At 30.2% G+C, this 18692-nt stretch overlaps 6 protein-coding genes across 8 annotated transcripts in view; 3 read left to right on the plus strand and 3 right to left on the minus strand.

The window, feature by feature from the left end:
- LOC111683756 (high affinity cGMP-specific 3',5'-cyclic phosphodiesterase 9A) overlaps positions 1–5102 on the minus strand; it is a 110416-nt gene extending 105314 nt beyond the window's left edge. The window contains exons 1-2 of the mRNA XM_046946022.1: positions 4261–5102; positions 799–1079 (exon numbers count right to left, since the gene is read on the minus strand). The gene's annotated coding sequence lies outside the window, so the exon portion shown is untranslated. The remainder of the gene's footprint in view (positions 1–798; positions 1080–4260) is intronic.
- A 1080-nt stretch (positions 5103–6182) lies between these two features.
- Positions 6183–7421, minus strand: LOC111684240 (eukaryotic translation initiation factor 3 subunit G-1). Its single transcript, XM_023446372.2, has 2 exons — positions 7271–7421; positions 6183–7196 (listed from the first exon to the last, which is right to left on the minus strand). The coding sequence occupies exon 2, from the start codon at positions 7194–7196 to the stop codon at positions 6387–6389; it is 810 nt and encodes a 269-aa protein (XP_023302140.1). The 5' UTR covers positions 7271–7421; the 3' UTR covers positions 6183–6386.
- A 536-nt stretch (positions 7422–7957) lies between these two features.
- On the plus strand, positions 7958–10078 carry LOC111684236 (histone acetyltransferase Tip60). 3 transcript variants are annotated; one of them, XM_046946500.1, is made up of 6 exons: positions 7958–8125; positions 8181–8307; positions 8366–8607; positions 8674–8931; positions 8993–9564; positions 9623–9839. In XM_046946500.1, exons 1-6 carry the CDS (start codon positions 8072–8074, stop codon positions 9837–9839), a joined length of 1470 nt encoding a protein of 489 aa, XP_046802456.1. In that variant the 5' UTR covers positions 7958–8071. The 3 variants fall into 3 exon arrangements, with proteins under 3 accessions (XP_046802456.1, XP_023302136.1, XP_046802455.1); XM_046946499.1 differs by adding an exon at positions 9939–10078 and having other exon boundaries at positions 7960–8125; positions 8366–8931; positions 9623–9835; XM_023446368.2 differs by having other exon boundaries at positions 8366–8931.
- On the minus strand, positions 9889–10857 carry LOC111684238. Its single transcript, XM_023446370.2, has one exon. The coding sequence runs from the start codon at positions 10761–10763 to the stop codon at positions 10095–10097; it is 669 nt and encodes a 222-aa protein (XP_023302138.2). The 5' UTR covers positions 10764–10857; the 3' UTR covers positions 9889–10094.
- A 338-nt stretch (positions 10858–11195) lies between these two features.
- LOC111684239 (tRNA (cytosine(34)-C(5))-methyltransferase) lies at positions 11196–13972 on the plus strand. Its single transcript, XM_023446371.2, has 7 exons — positions 11196–11361; positions 11422–12117; positions 12182–12324; positions 12389–12724; positions 12785–13419; positions 13488–13637; positions 13712–13972. The coding sequence occupies exons 1-7, from the start codon at positions 11302–11304 to the stop codon at positions 13867–13869; spliced, it is 2178 nt and encodes a 725-aa protein (XP_023302139.1). The 5' UTR covers positions 11196–11301; the 3' UTR covers positions 13870–13972.
- Positions 13973–14105: 133 nt separating this feature from the next.
- LOC111684242 (vanin-like protein 1) lies at positions 14106–18430 on the plus strand. Its single transcript, XM_023446375.2, has 4 exons — positions 14106–16451; positions 16519–17155; positions 17217–17922; positions 17989–18430. The coding sequence occupies exons 1-4, from the start codon at positions 16392–16394 to the stop codon at positions 18212–18214; spliced, it is 1629 nt and encodes a 542-aa protein (XP_023302143.2). The 5' UTR covers positions 14106–16391; the 3' UTR covers positions 18215–18430.
- The last annotated feature ends 262 nt before the right edge of the window (positions 18431–18692 follow it).

Below are 18692 nucleotides of genomic sequence, written 5' to 3' on the forward strand. Positions count from 1 at the left end.
TTGTTTCTCTTTCCCTCTCTTCTAAAGCATACAGGCGTTAAATATAAATGACACATATGCTTAAGTGTCAATTATACTCAATGCTTAGGTGACTTTAATTTATGTAGTTGTAATTTTAGTTGAAAGTTATATATGTAAAGTCGTAAATTGTATATTTTAAAAGGAGTAACTTCGTAATTTCTAAAATAATAAATACCTTAAATAATTTCTAAATGAAATTCAACGCCCACTATTAAGACATTTTACTGTCATACTAAAATTATATACATACATATGTAGTAAGATTTTTAAAAGTATTGGGCACTAGTATATACATATGTAGGTACTTAAGTATAAATGTTCGAAACGTAATTGTACATATACATATTTTTTGAGTGTGTGCTTATCACGCCAAAATGTGTTGTTCACTTATTTTAATTTATTTTATTTAATTTTTGCTGTTTTTGCCTTTTCTCTCAAGTGTATACAAAAACATTAACAAAAAAAAACAGCAAATGAAAAATATTCTACTACTACTCTACTCTAAAGACATGATAAGATTAGAGAAAAACAAATAGCGGAGACAGGTGTGAAAAACATTTAAGTCAATAACATAATAAAGTCTTAACAAATATCTCGACAACAAGAAATAATTAAAAAAAAAATAATAAAACTAATGAACTTGAAAAAAAGTCCATCCTTACGACCATATACATACAATAAAAGTTCAAGTGAAACTGAACAATATTAAATTAAAACAACAAATTTAACATAAGTTGCAATAACACAATAATAAAAAAATAAGTAAAAATAACTTACCCCCAAGCTATGAACAGCCGCCAATGGTGACCAGGCAATTGCAGGCTTAACAAATTGGTGGGAAGCACAGCAGCTCAAGTTAATTTGATTTAATTTCCGTTACGTTTTATATTGTTTTATTAAGGATATTTATTTCACAACAACTGCTAGGAGTCAATTTTTTTCCACTATTTTTTCCTTAATACAATTATTTAAATAACTTTTTGTTTGTTTATTTTTTTATTATTGTTTTCTTTGCAAATTGTTTTATTTTTTTTAAATGAACCACTTTAAACATAAATCTATAAAAAATAAATCAGTTTGAATATAGTTAGAACCTCACTTTTTTTCTTAATACACAATTGCAAGTTTTAAAAATTTTTGTTTTTTTATTTTTGTTTTGAAATTCTTAAATATTTGTGTGTATAAATATATAAAAACCTTCAAACAATGTTATATATTTATATATATTTTTAATATATTTTTGCTCACATATATTCACGTTTTTTTATTCAAATTAGTTTTTGTTTGAGAACAAAAAAAAATTTGTGTGTGTTTACTTTATAAATACGATCGAATATAAAGAATCCATTAGAGGGAAAATAAATAAAACACATACTCAAAAAAAAACACACAGCTATTAACAAGAGATGACGAAACGTCAAATGAAATGATCAACCGACCAACCGACTGACAAATAAATCTCAACAGACTAACAGAAAAGATAAATTTTAAGTTTTACTCATACAAAAATCTTGAAAACGTTTTGTTTTTCTTTAGTTCTAAAGAAAGTTTTCAAAGAAAATAACATCAAAATAAATACTTTAAGAAATATGTTACAAAAAAATGATCAAAGGCAACAGTGAGAGAGTAACACACACACACCCACAAGAAAGGGGCGGCTAGGTATAAACTCTGGCCAGTGGGAGGCAGGGAGGCTTAACCATAAACAACGCCAACAAAACGGCATTGGCATTCAAATAATAATTTTTATATGTGTGAATATTATTTTTTGAATCAAAAAAAAACAATATTTTTATATAACAACAAAAACCCCCAATTAAAAACAAACAACAACAATCATAATAATCAACAAAGTTTTAATTTATTGATGCGTTGAGAATAGCAATATCTGTGCCGTTCGAGAACACACAGAAGGCCAGAAGGCTACTGGTTAGACAGAACTAAATATTGGGTGTTAAGAAAATCTTTTAGCATTTTTATATTAAATTAACCCTTAATATAAATTTAAGAATTTTTAATAAAAAATGCAATTGTTTTGGAAATGTTCCCTCATTACAAGGCAACATTTTTTAAATATTCGCCCTTTAAATTTTTAATCAATTGCACACTTTTAATCTCACATAAAACACGATTATAAAAACCCTGAAATCTAGTTTAAAACTTTTCAATTAAAATATTTTATATTCCTACAGGGTTATATTTAACCCCCCTATGTCAATTAATTTTTAATTTTGTTTATTGAGGCAATGTAAATAAAATGATCAAAAATCATCAAGAAACCATAAAAATATTAAACATACAGACGTATATATGTAGGTACAATTTAATAATTTATTTTCTGTTCATAAAAATAAATGAATAATGGGTCTGCAATTTAAATTGTATGAAAAGGCAAGAATGGTGACGTACAAAGAAATATTAACTTATGATTGTTATAAATATTTTATGGATTACAAGATTTTATGTATTAAACCACTTTTGTTATTTGTTAATAAGACAAATTTCGGTCGTCTTAACAAAAGTGTTTTTTTTTTTGCATTTCGAAAAAATTTAATAATTATGGATTTTGTTTTAAAACTTAAACCGATCTAACAGGGGTTAATCTTCTAACCGTTAAAGAATTAATTTTTAGATAGACAAACAATTCCATCAATATCAACAACAAATCATAAAATAAATTCTTTTAATTAATTCTAAATAAAAAAACAACACAATACAATAAAATTTCGAAAAATATCAAAACAATCAGTTTTGAATCACAAATAAAATCAAATAACATTTTAATAAATTAGAAAAAAGAAAAATTCAATTAATTGAACATAAATTAGTTCAAAAACTTTTAAATGATCGCACTCACAACAAATTATAGTAAACAAATGGCGTATTTAATTTTTAAAAATCTTAAAACTTTTCCAATATGTATGTACATTAAATAATTTTTCGGATATTACATTAAAAATTAATACTACTGATAGTTCTACATCTTGTTCGTTAGATGCTACATAGCACCAACATAATTTTTATAAAAAATTTCTTTAATTGATAATTGTTTAATTCGAAACTTGAGCTAGTTTTAGTGAAGCTTTCTATAACAAATGTAACGTCTTAGAAACAGTTCAGTATTAGTTATGTACCTTTTCATTTGATATACTTATTTTCTAAAACATGGGCTCTTTTTTGAAAAAAGACGAACAATTTTTGTTTTTTTCGAAACATTGAAGAAATTTTCTAAGAACATGTTTTGCAAAAATGACATACTTTGACCCACTGTAAATCCTAACTCTTGAATGATCTTTTCGATAAATGGTGTCTGAGCGAATGATATCGGTTTCACTTGACATGAATTTCCTTATAATTATTATATTTTTGACGGTTTCAAGACTTGGCTAACTTGACATAAATTTCCTAGTGAAGCTATCTTTTTAATAATTTTCAATTTTAATCAGTCAAAAAGTCAAAAAAACCCCAACCTCTAGATAATTTTATATTTTGTTTTGTCATATCTACAAATTTGTATTTATACAAATAATTTGCCAACTAATGGCCAAAGTAGGAAAACAAAAACAAAATTACTATCTTTAAACATCATGAATATTGATTAAATTTAAAATTGATTTGATTTGTTTACCCCACTAAATACACACAAATAGCTTGATGTTTAACTATAACCAATGATTTGTGATTTTCCGTTTCAATTCCTACTTACATATGTATGTATATTGATGATATGTGTATATCATTTTCTTCCGGTTCATAAATGAAAAGGATATGCATACAGTAAGTAGTTTATTATAAATACAACAGTTGTGTTGATTTAAATTAATGCTCTCTGTCTTTTAAATCTGTAAGTATGTTTGTAAAATGAAGAAGTTTTTATAGGTTATTTCCGCATTTGGTTATCGTGATATTGTTTTATTTTATTTTTCATTTTTAATTTTCAATTGAAAATATGAAAATCTTAGAAATTTAAATAATAAAAACCATTAAATCAGTATTTTCTTTATTATTATTTTTTTTTTATTTCCCCCATGCCTCTCTATTAAAAAAAATTCTTATTTGAATATTTTTTTTCTTTCTCTTCTCTAGTTAAGGGTATTGTTGTTGTAGTTACAGTAATATTTACACAAGCAATTATTATTGTTATTGTAATATGTGTGGTTATAAAGAGAAGTATAAACATATTTACAATTTTAAGTATGGTGGGCTTGTAAGTATGTATGTAAATTTGTAAATACGTACGTGTAAGTATGTATGGATGTTTGTTTAAAGCTAATCAGCTGCTTGATTTGTTTCTTTATTATTTATTTTCTTTACTACTCTTCTATTTCTGCTTCTTTATATTATTATTATTATTCTCATCTTTTATTGTTATTAACTAGATGAGTAGAATGTATGGGAGTGTGTACATATTTCTATGTAGTTGCTGTCTAGCAGGCCCATTTGGCTCAGTGGTATTAAATTATTATTGTTGTAGTTGTTCTCTATTGCCTTTTGTTCGCCTTTTATAAATTAATTTTGTTTTTTTTTTATTTTTTTCATTGATAATTTTTTCAGTTTAAATGTTTATTTTTTCTGTTTGCTTCATTTGGTGACATGCACTCACTTACTCACTCACTGGCCGCACATGTACACAAACACACGTCTACATATGTATGCACAGTGTATATTTTTTATTCATATGTTGTTGTTGTATATATACATAAAATGAATTGTGATGCACCACTATCGCGCACCAGGTATGCATAAATTTTATATGCTACGAAACAGAATTTTTCTTTAACTTCCAATTTACTTGCCACTTTTTTTGAAAATTTTCTTAAAATTGCATTATTTTCTGTGTTAAATGGTCATTCACACATATAATTTACAACTCTACTTCTTTTGTAGATTTCTTTTCAAAATATGTACATTTTTTATTTGTTTAATAATCATCAAAAAAAAAACACTTTATTGTAGAGTATTTAATTTATTTCTTTGTTTATTTTTCTTTCAACTGATTTCCACAAAAGTCTGAACGAGCGTTTCCTAAGCGGAAAACACAACCTTCACGTACGAAATGCAAAAACGCACTGAACGAAACATTTACTGTTTCGTGCTCAATTTTACCACCCGAACTGAGTCAAGTTAACAATGTGTTAAGTTAACAAGAGAATATTATTTAACTTAGTAGTGGGGGGTACGTAATGGGAACAGAACATTAATTAACGTACTATTTTATTGCTTGAATTTAAAAATAATTTTCAATAATTTATAAATGAAATGTTTAATGAAAATTTAACACGAAAATATAAGTGGATATTAATTAATTAAATGGTAATAAAAGAAAAAGTTATTTATTATAAAGTTATATAATGGAACGCACACTTATTGATAAAAGAACTGTTAGAAAATGTGTGTTATGTGTTCAATACAGGGGTATAAAAATACCCCTTAACAAGTTTCCTAAACGGTCCAATGTTTTATCTGAAATAGTCCAAAATATCAAATCACAACGCCATCTATTGGAAAAATTCAAACTTTACATTTTTAATGTCGAAAGTTCGGTAAATACGTTAAGTGATAACTTTCCTGCACTGAGGTGGCGTATAAGTGATATATAAAGCTTTTAATTTGTTAACATTTTTGGATAAAAACTGTAATTTTTTAATGAAGTTTTTTTGTTTTGATGAAACATTAAATCGAAAAATATATTTTCAAAGAAAAAAGCTGAAAAGAAATTAGCACATTTGTCTGTTCATATCGTAGATACTTTCCATCTTGAAATTTTGTTGAATTGTAGTCTGCTTGAGATTAAGAATCTTTATAAAGACTATTCATATACGAGATTTTTATAATAAAAGTTTTCTTCTATAAAATCTTAAAACTTGAACAAAAGTCCAAGTTGTAGTTCTAAAAGGAAAATTACGATCATGAATTGCTGATTTTTGCATAACAGATGCTTCATTGAAGTTACAATATGCAAAATTATCTTAATTTTACATTATAGTAAACAAAGTTTCGTGTAAATTTTACACATACATATTTAAAGAATGAATGATTAAAAACAATTTTTTTTTACACAAATGCTGCAAACTAGAATGACTTAAAACTTCACCAACTTTTCTTAAGCTATTTTCAATCCACTATCACATATTAAAAAAAAAGCAAATAAACGAATATCATTGGAGTTCGGCTACTAGACTTACATTTACTCATGGTAGCCTTTAATCTACTTATATATTTATATTTCTGAAGGATTATTTTTTGTTTCTGTATAACATTAATTTATCATATAGAACTTGTGTAAGATTTATGTTGTGTATAAAAAAATGTTTTTAATTTTAATTCTGTTTATTGGAAGTTGAAGTCGATTCCCTTACTACGTATCAGTTGTTCTGGGGTTTCGACCATTCGGCGCTCAAGATCAAATGATCATAACCGTGACCATTAAGGATTTCAATAGCAGCAGCGGCATCTTTGCGTTGGCGGAAATGAACGTAGGCGAAACCTTTGCAGAGGCCGGTGTTCTTATCGCGGGCCAAATACATTTTGGTATGTTGTCCAATACGTTTGATAAGCTCTTCAAGATCTTGTTCGGTCATAGATTCAGATAAATTGGAAATACGAATAGCTGCGGTATCATCACGTCCACGCATACCCATACCACCTTTTTGACTGTCTTTAAGGAATGGAGGTACATATTTGCCAGGTTTGGGTGCTTCTGTGACAGCGGTGGCGGCGGCTGTTGCTTTCTTTTCCATAAGATTGGTGTCCATAGCGGTGCCTTTGTATGGACAGTAAACGGACCAATGCTCACCATTACAAATACGACACTTGGCAATATTTTTGCTCAAATCCAACAAAGGATCATTTGTCTTCTCTTCTTCCTTGGTGTTGAGAATTTGCATAAAGATTTCTTCAGCCACAATTGTAGTCTGTGAGTTGGGTCCCGCCTTATCGTTCTTGGATTCGCCGAATTTGGCCCAGGTGCGTCGGAGTGCAACTGTTTTGGGTACAACTTGCTTGGAAATTTTATACGTACGCACTACTTTAACTTTCTTGTCATCCTTGTCGTACTTGTACTCTGTGACGTATTTGAAACCATTTTCAATTACTTCGGTAGGTGGTGGCAGACCTCCGTAATCTAACTCAACCTCATCGGCCCATGAAGATTTAATTGTATCAACGCCTGGCATCTACACACAAATTTCGCAAATAAATAATAGTGAGTAATGTTAGACATACTTTGACAACAATTTTTGCACTTTACCTTTAATTTTAATTAGTATTTTGCACAAAAAAATTACAATTTTCTATACGCCACGAGTTAAGCAAATTCAACGCAAATTGTGAAAAGAAAATGTCAAAAAATTGCCTGCCTAACGGCGGCAGATCTTGAAGCGAATCGGCGCAGATGTCTTTTTTGACAACTTGTTAAAGATGAATAGTAAGAACAGGGTTGTATTTTGATATGGTGAATTTTACAACACGAAAACTAAAATATTTTTTAATTCCATGTAAATAAATAGTACATAAAACGCGAAAACTAAAATATTTTTTAAATTCATATAAATAAACAGTACATACAATTTTGCTAATTGAAATTCTGTAAATAATAAAAACTTCATTCGTTTATTTTTAAGTTGAAAAATCTTACAGATGAGATAAAAGATTTCATCAATAATAGTCTCTTCGCGTACCAAATTTTATATAGTGCAAAGCATGAAATTAATAATATTGTTTAATAGAAAATTTTACTTAGAGCCTATAGTTGTTTAGTTCTAATGCTCAAAAGGGAAAAAAAACTGTATTCACACATACCTGGTTATTCATTAGAAAATTCCTGGAACTTCAAAATCAGGTAGTAAAATATTTAATCTATTCACACATTTTTTAACGTGTATTTTTCTAAAAATCTTCATAACATTTAGCTTTTGTATATATGTCTGTCATTTCTCAAAATCAGCTTTGTTATTATTTGCTTCAGAATTGTGAAAAAAATCATTTAGTATAGACAGAAAAACAAACCAAACAAGTTAATTAAAAAATCACAGTAAAACAGCATTTAAAAATGAAACAGAAAATTGATATCGATGAAGATGTATCCTCTATATGTGAATCTACAGTAAGTTGAAAGAATTACACAAAATCATTGGTTTTTTAAACAATTTCCAATTTAGGCATCGCTGACGGAAGGATGTAGACTCTCGGTACGAATGCATAAAACAGACGATTGGCCCTTAGCAGAAATCGTTAGTATAAAGGACCATGATGGCAAAAGACAATTTTATGTCCATTATGTTGATTGTAAGTTTTTAAAACAAATAAATATTCAATTCAATTGCTTTTATAACAAATCTTTCAGTTAATAAGCGCTTGGACGAATGGGTAACGGAAGAAGATTTAGACACAAGAAAAGTACAATTTCCTCGCAGAGATGGTACACAGACGGGCGCTAGTACTGGTGTCACCACTCCTAAGAAACATCTTTCAATAGCTGGCAGTGTTTCACGACCGACATCGCCACAACCTGCTGGTGGTGAAATGGTCAATGGAAATGCTGTACTGGCGGCAGCACTACAGAAAAAAATAAACAGAAAAAGAAAAGTAAATTCTGTTGCAGTGCCCTTAAAGGAGGATGTAGTTCCTAAGAAAGATTGTAATGTTTTACAGATCAATTCCACACCTTTGCCTTTGTCAGCACCTCCAGTGGTAGCGGCAGCAGCTGCGACCACTGAATCCTCACCTGCCTCTTTGCCAGTGACCACAAATGAAGAAGGTTCGCAGGATGGTAAAAATGGTACCCCCAGACAATCAGGTAGTATGGTCACTATACATCAGGATGATGTAGTGACACGTATGAAAAATATTGAAATGATAGAATTGGGTAAACACCGTATTAAACCTTGGTATTTTTCCCCATATCCCCAGGTTAGTTTTTTTAATGCTTTTTGTATTTTATTTCGCTGTATCTTCATATAAGGAATTTCAGGAATTGTGCCAAATGCCGTGTATCTATATCTGTGAATTTTGTTTGAAATATCGTAAGAGTCGCAAGTGCCTGGAAAGGCATTTGGTGAAATGTAATCTACGACACCCGCCCGGCAATGAAATTTATCGCAAGAATACCATATCATTTTTTGAAATTGATGGGCGAAAAAATAAAGTGTACGCCCAGAATCTATGTTTACTGGCTAAACTTTTTCTGGACCACAAAACGTTGTACTATGACACCGATCCATTTTTATTTTATGTAATGACGGAATACGACAATCGAGGCTTTCATATAGTGGGCTACTTCTCAAAAGAAAAAGAGAGTACAGAAGACTACAATGTGGCTTGTATTTTAACCATGCCTCCTTACCAGCGTAAAGGCTATGGCAAATTACTTATAGAATTCAGCTATGAATTATCTAAATTTGAGGGTAAAACAGGTTCTCCCGAAAAGCCTTTATCAGATTTGGGTCTTTTATCGTATCGCTCCTACTGGGCGCAAACAATATTGGAGATATTTATCAGTCAAAAACCTACGAATGATGGAGAAAAGCCGACCATAACAATCAAGTAAGTTGTAGAGTTAATTTAATGAGCACAATAGTACTAAATTCTTATTATATCGAAGTGATATTTGTGAAGTAACATCCATCAAAAAGGAAGATGTTATTTCAACCCTGCAGAATTTGAATTTAATCAACTATTACAAGGGACAATACATAGTTTGTATTAATCGTGATACTATAGATCAACACAAAAAGGCCATGGACAAGAGAAAAATACGCATTGATTCAAAAGCCCTACATTGGACACCTAAAGACTGGTCCAAACGTTCTAAGTGGTAATTGCATTTTTTCCCCATCTTCCTTAAACCAACCTTTTCATTTACTTGTGTAGTCTAATTCATGAATTTTTTATTTTTCTTTATTTTTTTCCATTATTAGAATTGAATGTGTAGAAAGCACCTCAAGATACTTCCCCAACATTGAAATAAACTTAAAAACAATAAGATAAAAATAAATAAATGAACTGCAGTTTTGTGGAGAGTTGTCCAACACTCTAGCCAGCAGCTGCATATAATTAACATAAAGTTGTTTATTTTAATAGTCGTTTTGGTCATATTCCTTCAACAGTTTCGGGTAGTTTAACATATCCAGTGTGTCGACAAAATGATCCAGCCCCTGTATGGTACATTTTTCCAAAGATATTTCTATAGCTTCTATGGAATACTGTATGGCATCGGTAGCGTTTTGAAGATCTACTAATTCCGTACGGCGAATAGGTAGATTTTTGTATTTCTCCACTTGTTGCAACATTTCCTTAAATTTTTCCAAATCAGGAGTGCTGATATAATCAGTAGCACTGCCACTGCTTAACTTTTCTTTAATACTATTGGCATCAGCGCGAGCTGCATCAGTAGGAAATTCAATTAACTCATTACGCAGTAAAACTTTACGTGTACAGGCCAATTTCACTAAAGTCGCACATTTGGCCACCAAAGTGAAATACTTGTGACGGCGTTCTTCAAAAATTTTGAGAGCTTCTTCAACATTTTGCTTTAGAATAATTTCATTGTCGCGATTGCGTTTTAAAGTTTCCAAGTTGAGTAGCAAGTTGATCTCTTCCAATTCCTTAGTTGAAGAATTTACATTATTAGAACTGCCACTGGCAATGTTGATGCTGGTCAATGATTTTGATTTAGTGGGTGTGCCAGGCTTAAAGTTTGGACGACTTTTTGTTGGTGTTGAGGGTTTTATAAATGTAGACATGTTTTTTTTATTTATTTTAGAAAGTTATAAATTTTTTAAATTATTCCCGCTTGTTTAATACATTTATTTGAAGATGCCAAAAATTAATTTACTAGAGTTTTTTTAAAAGTTGGCAATGCGAAATTTTTCTACACTGAATGAAAAAGTGGAAAAAACATGAAAATAAAAATTTTATTAATACATTTTGAAATCAATTCTTAAATCAAGATCTGTAACTGACAGTTTACACAGGAAAAGTTTTATTTTTCTATGTGAGAGAAAGCGATCGTTAATATAACCAAAATGGACATCATTTAAAAAAATTTACTTTTTAAATTTGTTTTTTGATAGTTATATTGATAAATTATATATAATAGCCATGATTGAGAATTTTTTTAAGTGTACTTTATGTTTGCGTTAGAATTATCAATCTGGCATCTCTTTCGCTCAACAACACGTGTTGACATTCAACATTGTTGTCATTCATTGTGCAGAAGAGAAGAAAATTTAATAATTTAATTTAAAATAACTAAAGAATAACATTTGTTAACATAAAAAAATGGGTCGTAAAAATAAATCTAATCCTTTTGCTGCCAAAAAACGTCAAAAGCGCCAAAATGTAAGTATATTTTTAACATAAATTTAAAATTTGTTTACATGTTCGCTTGTTTCCAACCAGGCCGAAGAAGGGAAGCCGGAACGCCGTGCAGAACCCTATCCTGATATTGTGCGTGATAACCCTGCATTTATTAAATACTATAATGTACAAAATATCTGTGCAGATGAGCAGGAGTGGGAAAAGTTTTTGTTGGCCATACGTGACAATTTACCGGCTACTTTCAGAGTGACCGGTTTTAAAGGGGAAGCTAAGGCCTTATTGGATATTATACAGACTGAATTGTTTACTGAATATGTTAAGGGTGTAGCAGAGTTACGTGGTAAACCCGTAGAGGAGGTAGAACGTCCTCTTTGTCTTCCATGGTATCCCAATGGAATGGCCTATCAATTAGATTTGACCCGCAAGGATATACGTCGTTCAGAACCCTTGTATCGTCTGCACAATTTCCTTATAAACGAAACAAATGCTGGTGCTATAAGTCGTCAAGAAGCTGTGTCTATGATACCGCCTCTTGTTTTGGATGTTAAACCTACAGACAAAGTTTTGGATATGTGTGCTGCTCCTGGCTCCAAAACTGCTCAATTAATTGAGGCTTTACATGCCGAACCAGAAAAATATAAAATCCCACCAGGTTTTGTCCTAGCTAATGATGTAGATAATAATCGTTGTTATATGTTGGTGCATCAGGCCAAACGTTTGAATTCTCCCTGTTTTGTGGTGACTAATCATGATAGTGCCTTCTTTCCCAATTTGTTGGTATGCTCAAAAATTTACTATATTGTGATTGTAAAATTATTAAAAATTTCTTTTTTGCTTTTAGAAAACTGAAGCAGATGGTTCTAAATCCATTTTAAAATTCGATAAAATTTTGTGTGATGTGCCCTGTTCTGGTGACGGAACTTTGCGCAAAAATCCTGATATTTGGTTAAAATGGAATCTGGCACAGGCTTATAATTTACATGGGTATTTTTAGTTGTTTTTATAAATTTTACTTAAATATATATTTTTTGAACTTTTTTATATCTAGCATACAATACCGCATTACTAGAAGAGGTGCTGAAATGCTTGAGGTAGGCGGTCGTTTGGTTTATTCCACTTGCTCCTTAAATCCCATAGAAAATGAGGCAGTCTTACAACGCATTATTGCTGACTCTAAAGGAGCTCTTGAAATTGTCGATGCTTCCCATTTGGTGCCCGGCTTAAAATATAAACCTGGTATGACAGAATGGAAATTGGCTTCCAAAGAAGTAGATGAAATCTATAGCAGTTTTGAAGAGGTACCAGAAAAATATCACACTGTCATTAGACCCAACATGTTCCCTATGCCCAAGGAAGAAATTGAAAAATTGGGCTTAGAAAAATGGTAAGTTTTTATTTGAATTCTTTGTGTTTAAAGTAGTTTTACTAATATATGCTGGTAAAGCATACGTGTATTGCCACATTTGCAAGATTCTGGTGGTTTCTTTGTAGCTGTTTTACACAAAAAGTCTCAATTGCCTTTCGAGAAAAATGATGTTAAAGATTTGTTAGAAAAACCAAAACCAGAAGTTAAATTAGACGAAAATGGCCAACCCATTGAGGAAAAATCTGTTCCCTGGGGTCCCCAGCGTAAACGTAGACGTCTACATGGCTATAAAGAAGATCCCTACGTATTCTTTGAAGAAAATGATGCTGACTGGGAAGAAATTAAACAATTTTATGATTTAGATGATTCGCTAAACAAACGTTGTTTACTTACCAGATGCATAACAGAGAAAAAGAAAAATATTTATTATTGCTCTGATTTGATAAGAGATTTGGTATTATTAAATGAAAATAATATTAAGATAATCAATACTGGAGTTAAATCCTTTGTACGTTGTGAAAATCGTCACACCCAACACCCCTTCCGTTTAGCGCAGGAAGGTCTGCAGACTACAAATGCATTTGTAGGAGACAGCCGTAGAATACAAGTTGAAAAGGAAGATTTAATATTGCAACTTAACTGTACAGATCCTACCAAACCTCCTTCAACAAATGAACTTAAAGAAGCCACCCAAAAAAGATGTAAAGAATTAAGTAAGTTTTCTGGTGAAACTAGAAATAAGAAATAAGTTATTAAATTAATTTGTTATGTGTTTCCTTAGGTGTTGGCAGTTGTATTATTAAATATGTAGATGAACGTTTTACTTTGTACATAGTGGGTTGGCGTGGTACTTCCAGTCTTCGTGCTTATGTCGACAGCAATGAAACTTTACATATTTTACGTTTATTGGGCGCTGATCTTAGTAAATTTGGTAAGTCGAGACATTTTTAAGTTTTTTATTTTATCTTATAGTTATTTTTTTGTTATTATTTTTTTTTTCAAAAGAGGTTAATAAATATGAAAAGGCTAGAGAAGCAGCAGCTGCTTTAGCAGAAGCTTCTGCTTTAACAGCTGCTGCAGCTGAAGACACTTTAAAAGAGGTCGAACAAAATATGACCCCCATGGAAACAAATGAAACTGAAGAAAACGCAACAAATGAATAAGTAAAGTTTATATTTTATTTTTAATATAAATGAATGTAGTGTGTACATTTAGAAGGTCGTAAGATAATATACATAATTTCAAAAGTTTTGACTCCAAACCAAATTTTTAAACAGCCTTATGTTTATTTCATTTTTTTTTTTTGATCTAAGAAGCTTAAATAAAATATAATCTTTAATTTTCGGTAATTTTTCAAAATTTATTTAAATGTGTGAGTATTTCGGATTAAAAGTGTGATTTTTGTCCTTTTTCAGTTTCATTTTTAACAAAATATTCATCTTTTTACAAATTTTTCATAAAATTCTAGTTCATATTTTCAATTCTTTTAATAAAAGTTTATTTTATAAAGAACTGTTCAACAAAGAGCTAAAGAAAATGTATCTCAAATTATTCAATTAATTCTTTATCAATTCAATTTAATATCATCAACTTTTTCAATCTCTTTCTCAATTAAGTTGTTTTATACAATTTTCAAAATTTATAGTTTTCTGTTTGTTTTCATTTACATCTATAAACCACCATACCCATCTATTAGTTTATTAATTCAGGATAATTGGTAATAATTCGTATTGCTTTGCTTACATCCGTTTTTTGCAAAATGTAGTTCCGGTTTATTGAGCAACAAATTAACTGCAAACTTTGAATCAATCAAAAAACGTATAAATTTAATCAATAAACAAATAGGTTTTGCAAAAAATTAGGAATAAAGTTTAAAACTAATCAACAAATTTTTGAAAATAAATAATTTCCGTAACAAATTTTCAACTGCATTTTTTACGAATTACTACAGTCCAAATAGTTTCAATGTTATAAAAATTAACTAATAGTGCAAAAACTAGCTGTCACTAGTGATAATGACTTTCAAAATGTATGACCCTGAAGGGTTTTTTTTTAAATATTTTACTAAAATTTAGTTTCAATTTTAATTAAAATTGGCGTATCTATACAAACATATTATACGAACTAGTATTTTTTCTATATATTACTCATATATTTATTAAAAAGTGAATAGAATGACCAAACCAACTGGCAGCCAACGCTGAGTTTTATATATGACTGGTTGAGACGTGTGAAAATTACAATTACGTGACTAAAACATGTTAAAAACTCTAAGTGGTGTTTGGTTGAGAGTAAAAACAAACAGTCATGAATCCTTCTTAAAAATGTAGAGATACTAGTAAATACTAGTTATTTGTTTGTGTGAAGATACAAAGTTTGTGTGTTTCTGATCCTAGAAACGCTATCAATGTGTTAACACAGTTACACTCACACAAAAAAGAAAACATATTCACTTTTAGATTTGTGAGTATGTGTAGATAAAATAGCAGGATGGCAAGCAATCATTAAAGCGGAAATAATACAAAACTGTTGCTTGCTTTCCGGTTAGAAAGCAACAGTAGAAAAAAAAATACCAAGCAAAAGAAGCACGTAACTATAATTTGGTTGGTATTCGCCACTTGAAGGTTTCTCCATTACATTCATTTAAACCAAAATTGTTGATTTCTAATGTATGTCTGTGTATATTTGTTTGCATTTAAAATAAATGTTTGTCTGCTGTTGCATACATGTTTTCTTTCGTTTTTAAAATGTACTCTATGTATAGATATGTATGTATGAATGTGTATATTTTCAAAAGTATTTGAGTTATGAATGTGTTAAATATTAGATTTTACTAGTTATTAAATATGTTTTTCTTACACACTAACAATTATCAAACAATTTTCAAATGTTATTAATGTTTATCAGTTGTGACCTTCGTATTCAGGATATATGAAGAAATTTTCTTTAAACGTCTTATTTCGTATTCTTTAATTTGATTTCAATCTTGTTTTATGTGTAGTATATTTTCCGTAAAAGCTATTGAAGCTTTCCATGCATTAAAATGATGAGAACATAAACCTATCCGATTAGATACAGTATCATTATAGTATAATTTTTTTAGGTTAATTAAATATCTTTGTTTTCAAACTTCTCCACTATTAAAAAAATGTAAATAAAACTAGTCAATGCGCATTGTTTGGCAAACGTTATGACAAACTCTTTTTACAAATTTGTTAAATATAATAAAAATAACCGAATCATCATGTTTTTAAGTAAATTTACCTAAATCTATAAAATGCAAAAGAAAAATATAAATAATTGTTGAAAATTGTTAAGTTTCTTTAATACTTTAGCATTTTCAAACATCTTAATTAAATCTTAAGAGGGCAGGGAGTCATATGCCATATACAAATAAATAATTTTGCTTTATCATATGCTATAAAATAATGACAATAACACTTAGCCTAGTAATAAATTTATCATCACTTTGTTGTCAATAACTAGGGATCCAATGAAAGTGTAAAATACTCCAGTATTTGCTTGATGATAACGCAACAAGCTTTTATTACAGACTATTTTACCGGAAAGATAAATTTTAATTTACATAATTAAAAATAAATCAAATAAATTTTAACACAAATTGTTAAGGAATGAAAGCAAAGCATTTTGATTTAGTCTTATTAAGACCTGGAGAGTGGAAAGAATGGGTTTCAAAAATGCTATGCTATTCCTAGTGTTAGCTATACTGCAATTAACTGAGCAGGTATTATAAACGGTTTTTAGTTTTCCTTAATAATTATTTTAACTTTTATTAATTCTTTGGAAAAAAGTTATCCTTACCTAGTGATCCTACTTACAATGCTGGTGTAGTGGAATTTATACCAGCCATGAATGGCCAAGGAAAAGTTTTAGTTAAAGACAATTTAAAACGCATGAAAAATATTATAGAATCTGAACAAACTAAGGATTTGGATATATTAGTTTTTCCCGAATTTGTTTTAAACAATCTGGATATGATGACTTTTGTGCCAGATCCTAAGGATAATATTGTACCCTGTGAATTGCCTAATTATGATTGGTTTCTAACCGAATTATCCTGTGCCGTACGCAGTCGTAAATTGTATGTTGTGATTAATATAGTGGAAAAGTTTGAATGTCTTGCCTCAGAAGAACATTGTGACGATGATGGTTTAAAGAAATACAATACAAATATAGTATTTGATCGTCAGGGTCGTGTTATCTCACGCTATCGTAAAACTCATTTGTATCGCTATGAATGGTATAAGGAAAGTGTTTTGCCACAAGCTGAGTTGGCCACTTTTACCACAGACTTTGGGGTAACTTTTGGTCATTTTATTTGCTTTGATATGTTGTTTTATGAACCAGCTATGGTTTTAATACGACAATTAAATATAACCGATATTGTTTATCCTACCTATTGGTTCTCGGAATTACCTTTCTTAACGGGTGAGTTAGAAAAGAAAATATCCCTTCAACTTTGCTATATTTGTATGTTTGTTATTTAAAGCTGTGCAACTGCAAGAAGGTTGGGCTTTTGCCAACAATGTTAATTTATTGGCTGCCGATGGCAGTTATCCTGCCGGACAAAATACTGGTTCGGGTATTTTTGCAGGTCGCTTAGGTCGTCTTACTGCCGTTATAAATGAAGTACCCACTACTCAGTTACTTACAGCCAAAGTGCCGAAACGTCAAAATTTATCCAACTATCAGTTACCTCCAGTGGTTAAACCTTTATTTGAGCCTAAATTAGAAAGTAATCGTTACACAAAATTGGATTTATTACGTGATTACAATGTGGATATTTTCAATACCAGTCTGCTAGAGGAGTCCTTTACCCAAGTCAATGAAACGTTATGTCATCATAATTTCTGTTGCAGTTTTAATGTACAAAGAGTGAAAATTGCCGATTCTATTAAACACAGTTCCTACCGCTATCGTTTGGCTGCGTACCAAGGTTCTCAGACCACTTTCCAACGTATTGACAGCAGCAATCAAAGTGTGTGCGCTTTAATAGCCTGTACTGGTAGTGAGTTGTATACTTGTGGACATATTTTCCCCGAAAGTGTTTTAGTGGGCAATAAATACTACTTCAGTACTATAAATATAACTGGTAATTTTATAAAATCCAATAGACGTTTAATAATGCCCAGCACTGTTAATTCTGTTATGTTACCTTTGACTGTAGACAGTTTTGAGTGGAAGGAATTGGACAGGTATGTAGGGCAGACAATTTTGTTAATTTTATTTTAAAACTAAAATTTGTATTTAATTGTTTGCAGTAATTCTTCCACTAACATACAAATGAATTTGCAAGGACCTCAACAGGATCTCTTAACATTCGGCATATGGGCCAATTACTATAGCACTGTCAAGAATGCGCACAACCTGTATACAGTGACCAAAAATGCACCAAAACCATTACACAATTCGGCTTTTTCGTTGAATACAATTTTTAATAATATATTAGTTTTGGGTTTGTTAATGTTTGTTGCTAACAATTTGTAAAAAACAATCTAAATTTTAGGAAATATTGTTCCTAAAATAAAACTCTCACATAAATTTAAACATTATCCACTTATTTTGTACTCACTGTAATCGTATGCTTGAAAGGGTTTATAACACTGTATACTCTTATTAAAAAAAATACATGTACTAATACATTTTTAATGTGGATGTCCTTGTACCTTGACATACACAGAGTGTTTATTGTTTAATCTTTAACTGTTTGTTATTGTTCGTATGCTTTGCTTTTTCCTGGGGCAGTAAGGGGCGGCGTGTGATTATTTAATGAATAAGGTTGCAAGAGTTAAAGTGGTGGTGATTTGGAGTACGAAATCAATGATAACCTAAAAAGTAAAATGATGATGACCAAAACAAAATTGGTCGTCAGATAAAAAATAAAACAACAAATAGATACATTGTTGTTCAACATGATGGGAAAAATTATGTAGTTTATACTTTTTTCGCTTTTTTGACGAGCTGC

Source organism: Lucilia cuprina, chromosome 3, assembly GCF_022045245.1.
Source record: "Lucilia cuprina isolate Lc7/37 chromosome 3, ASM2204524v1, whole genome shotgun sequence".
In the NCBI taxonomy this organism is placed as follows: Eukaryota; Metazoa; Arthropoda; class Insecta; order Diptera; family Calliphoridae; genus Lucilia; species Lucilia cuprina.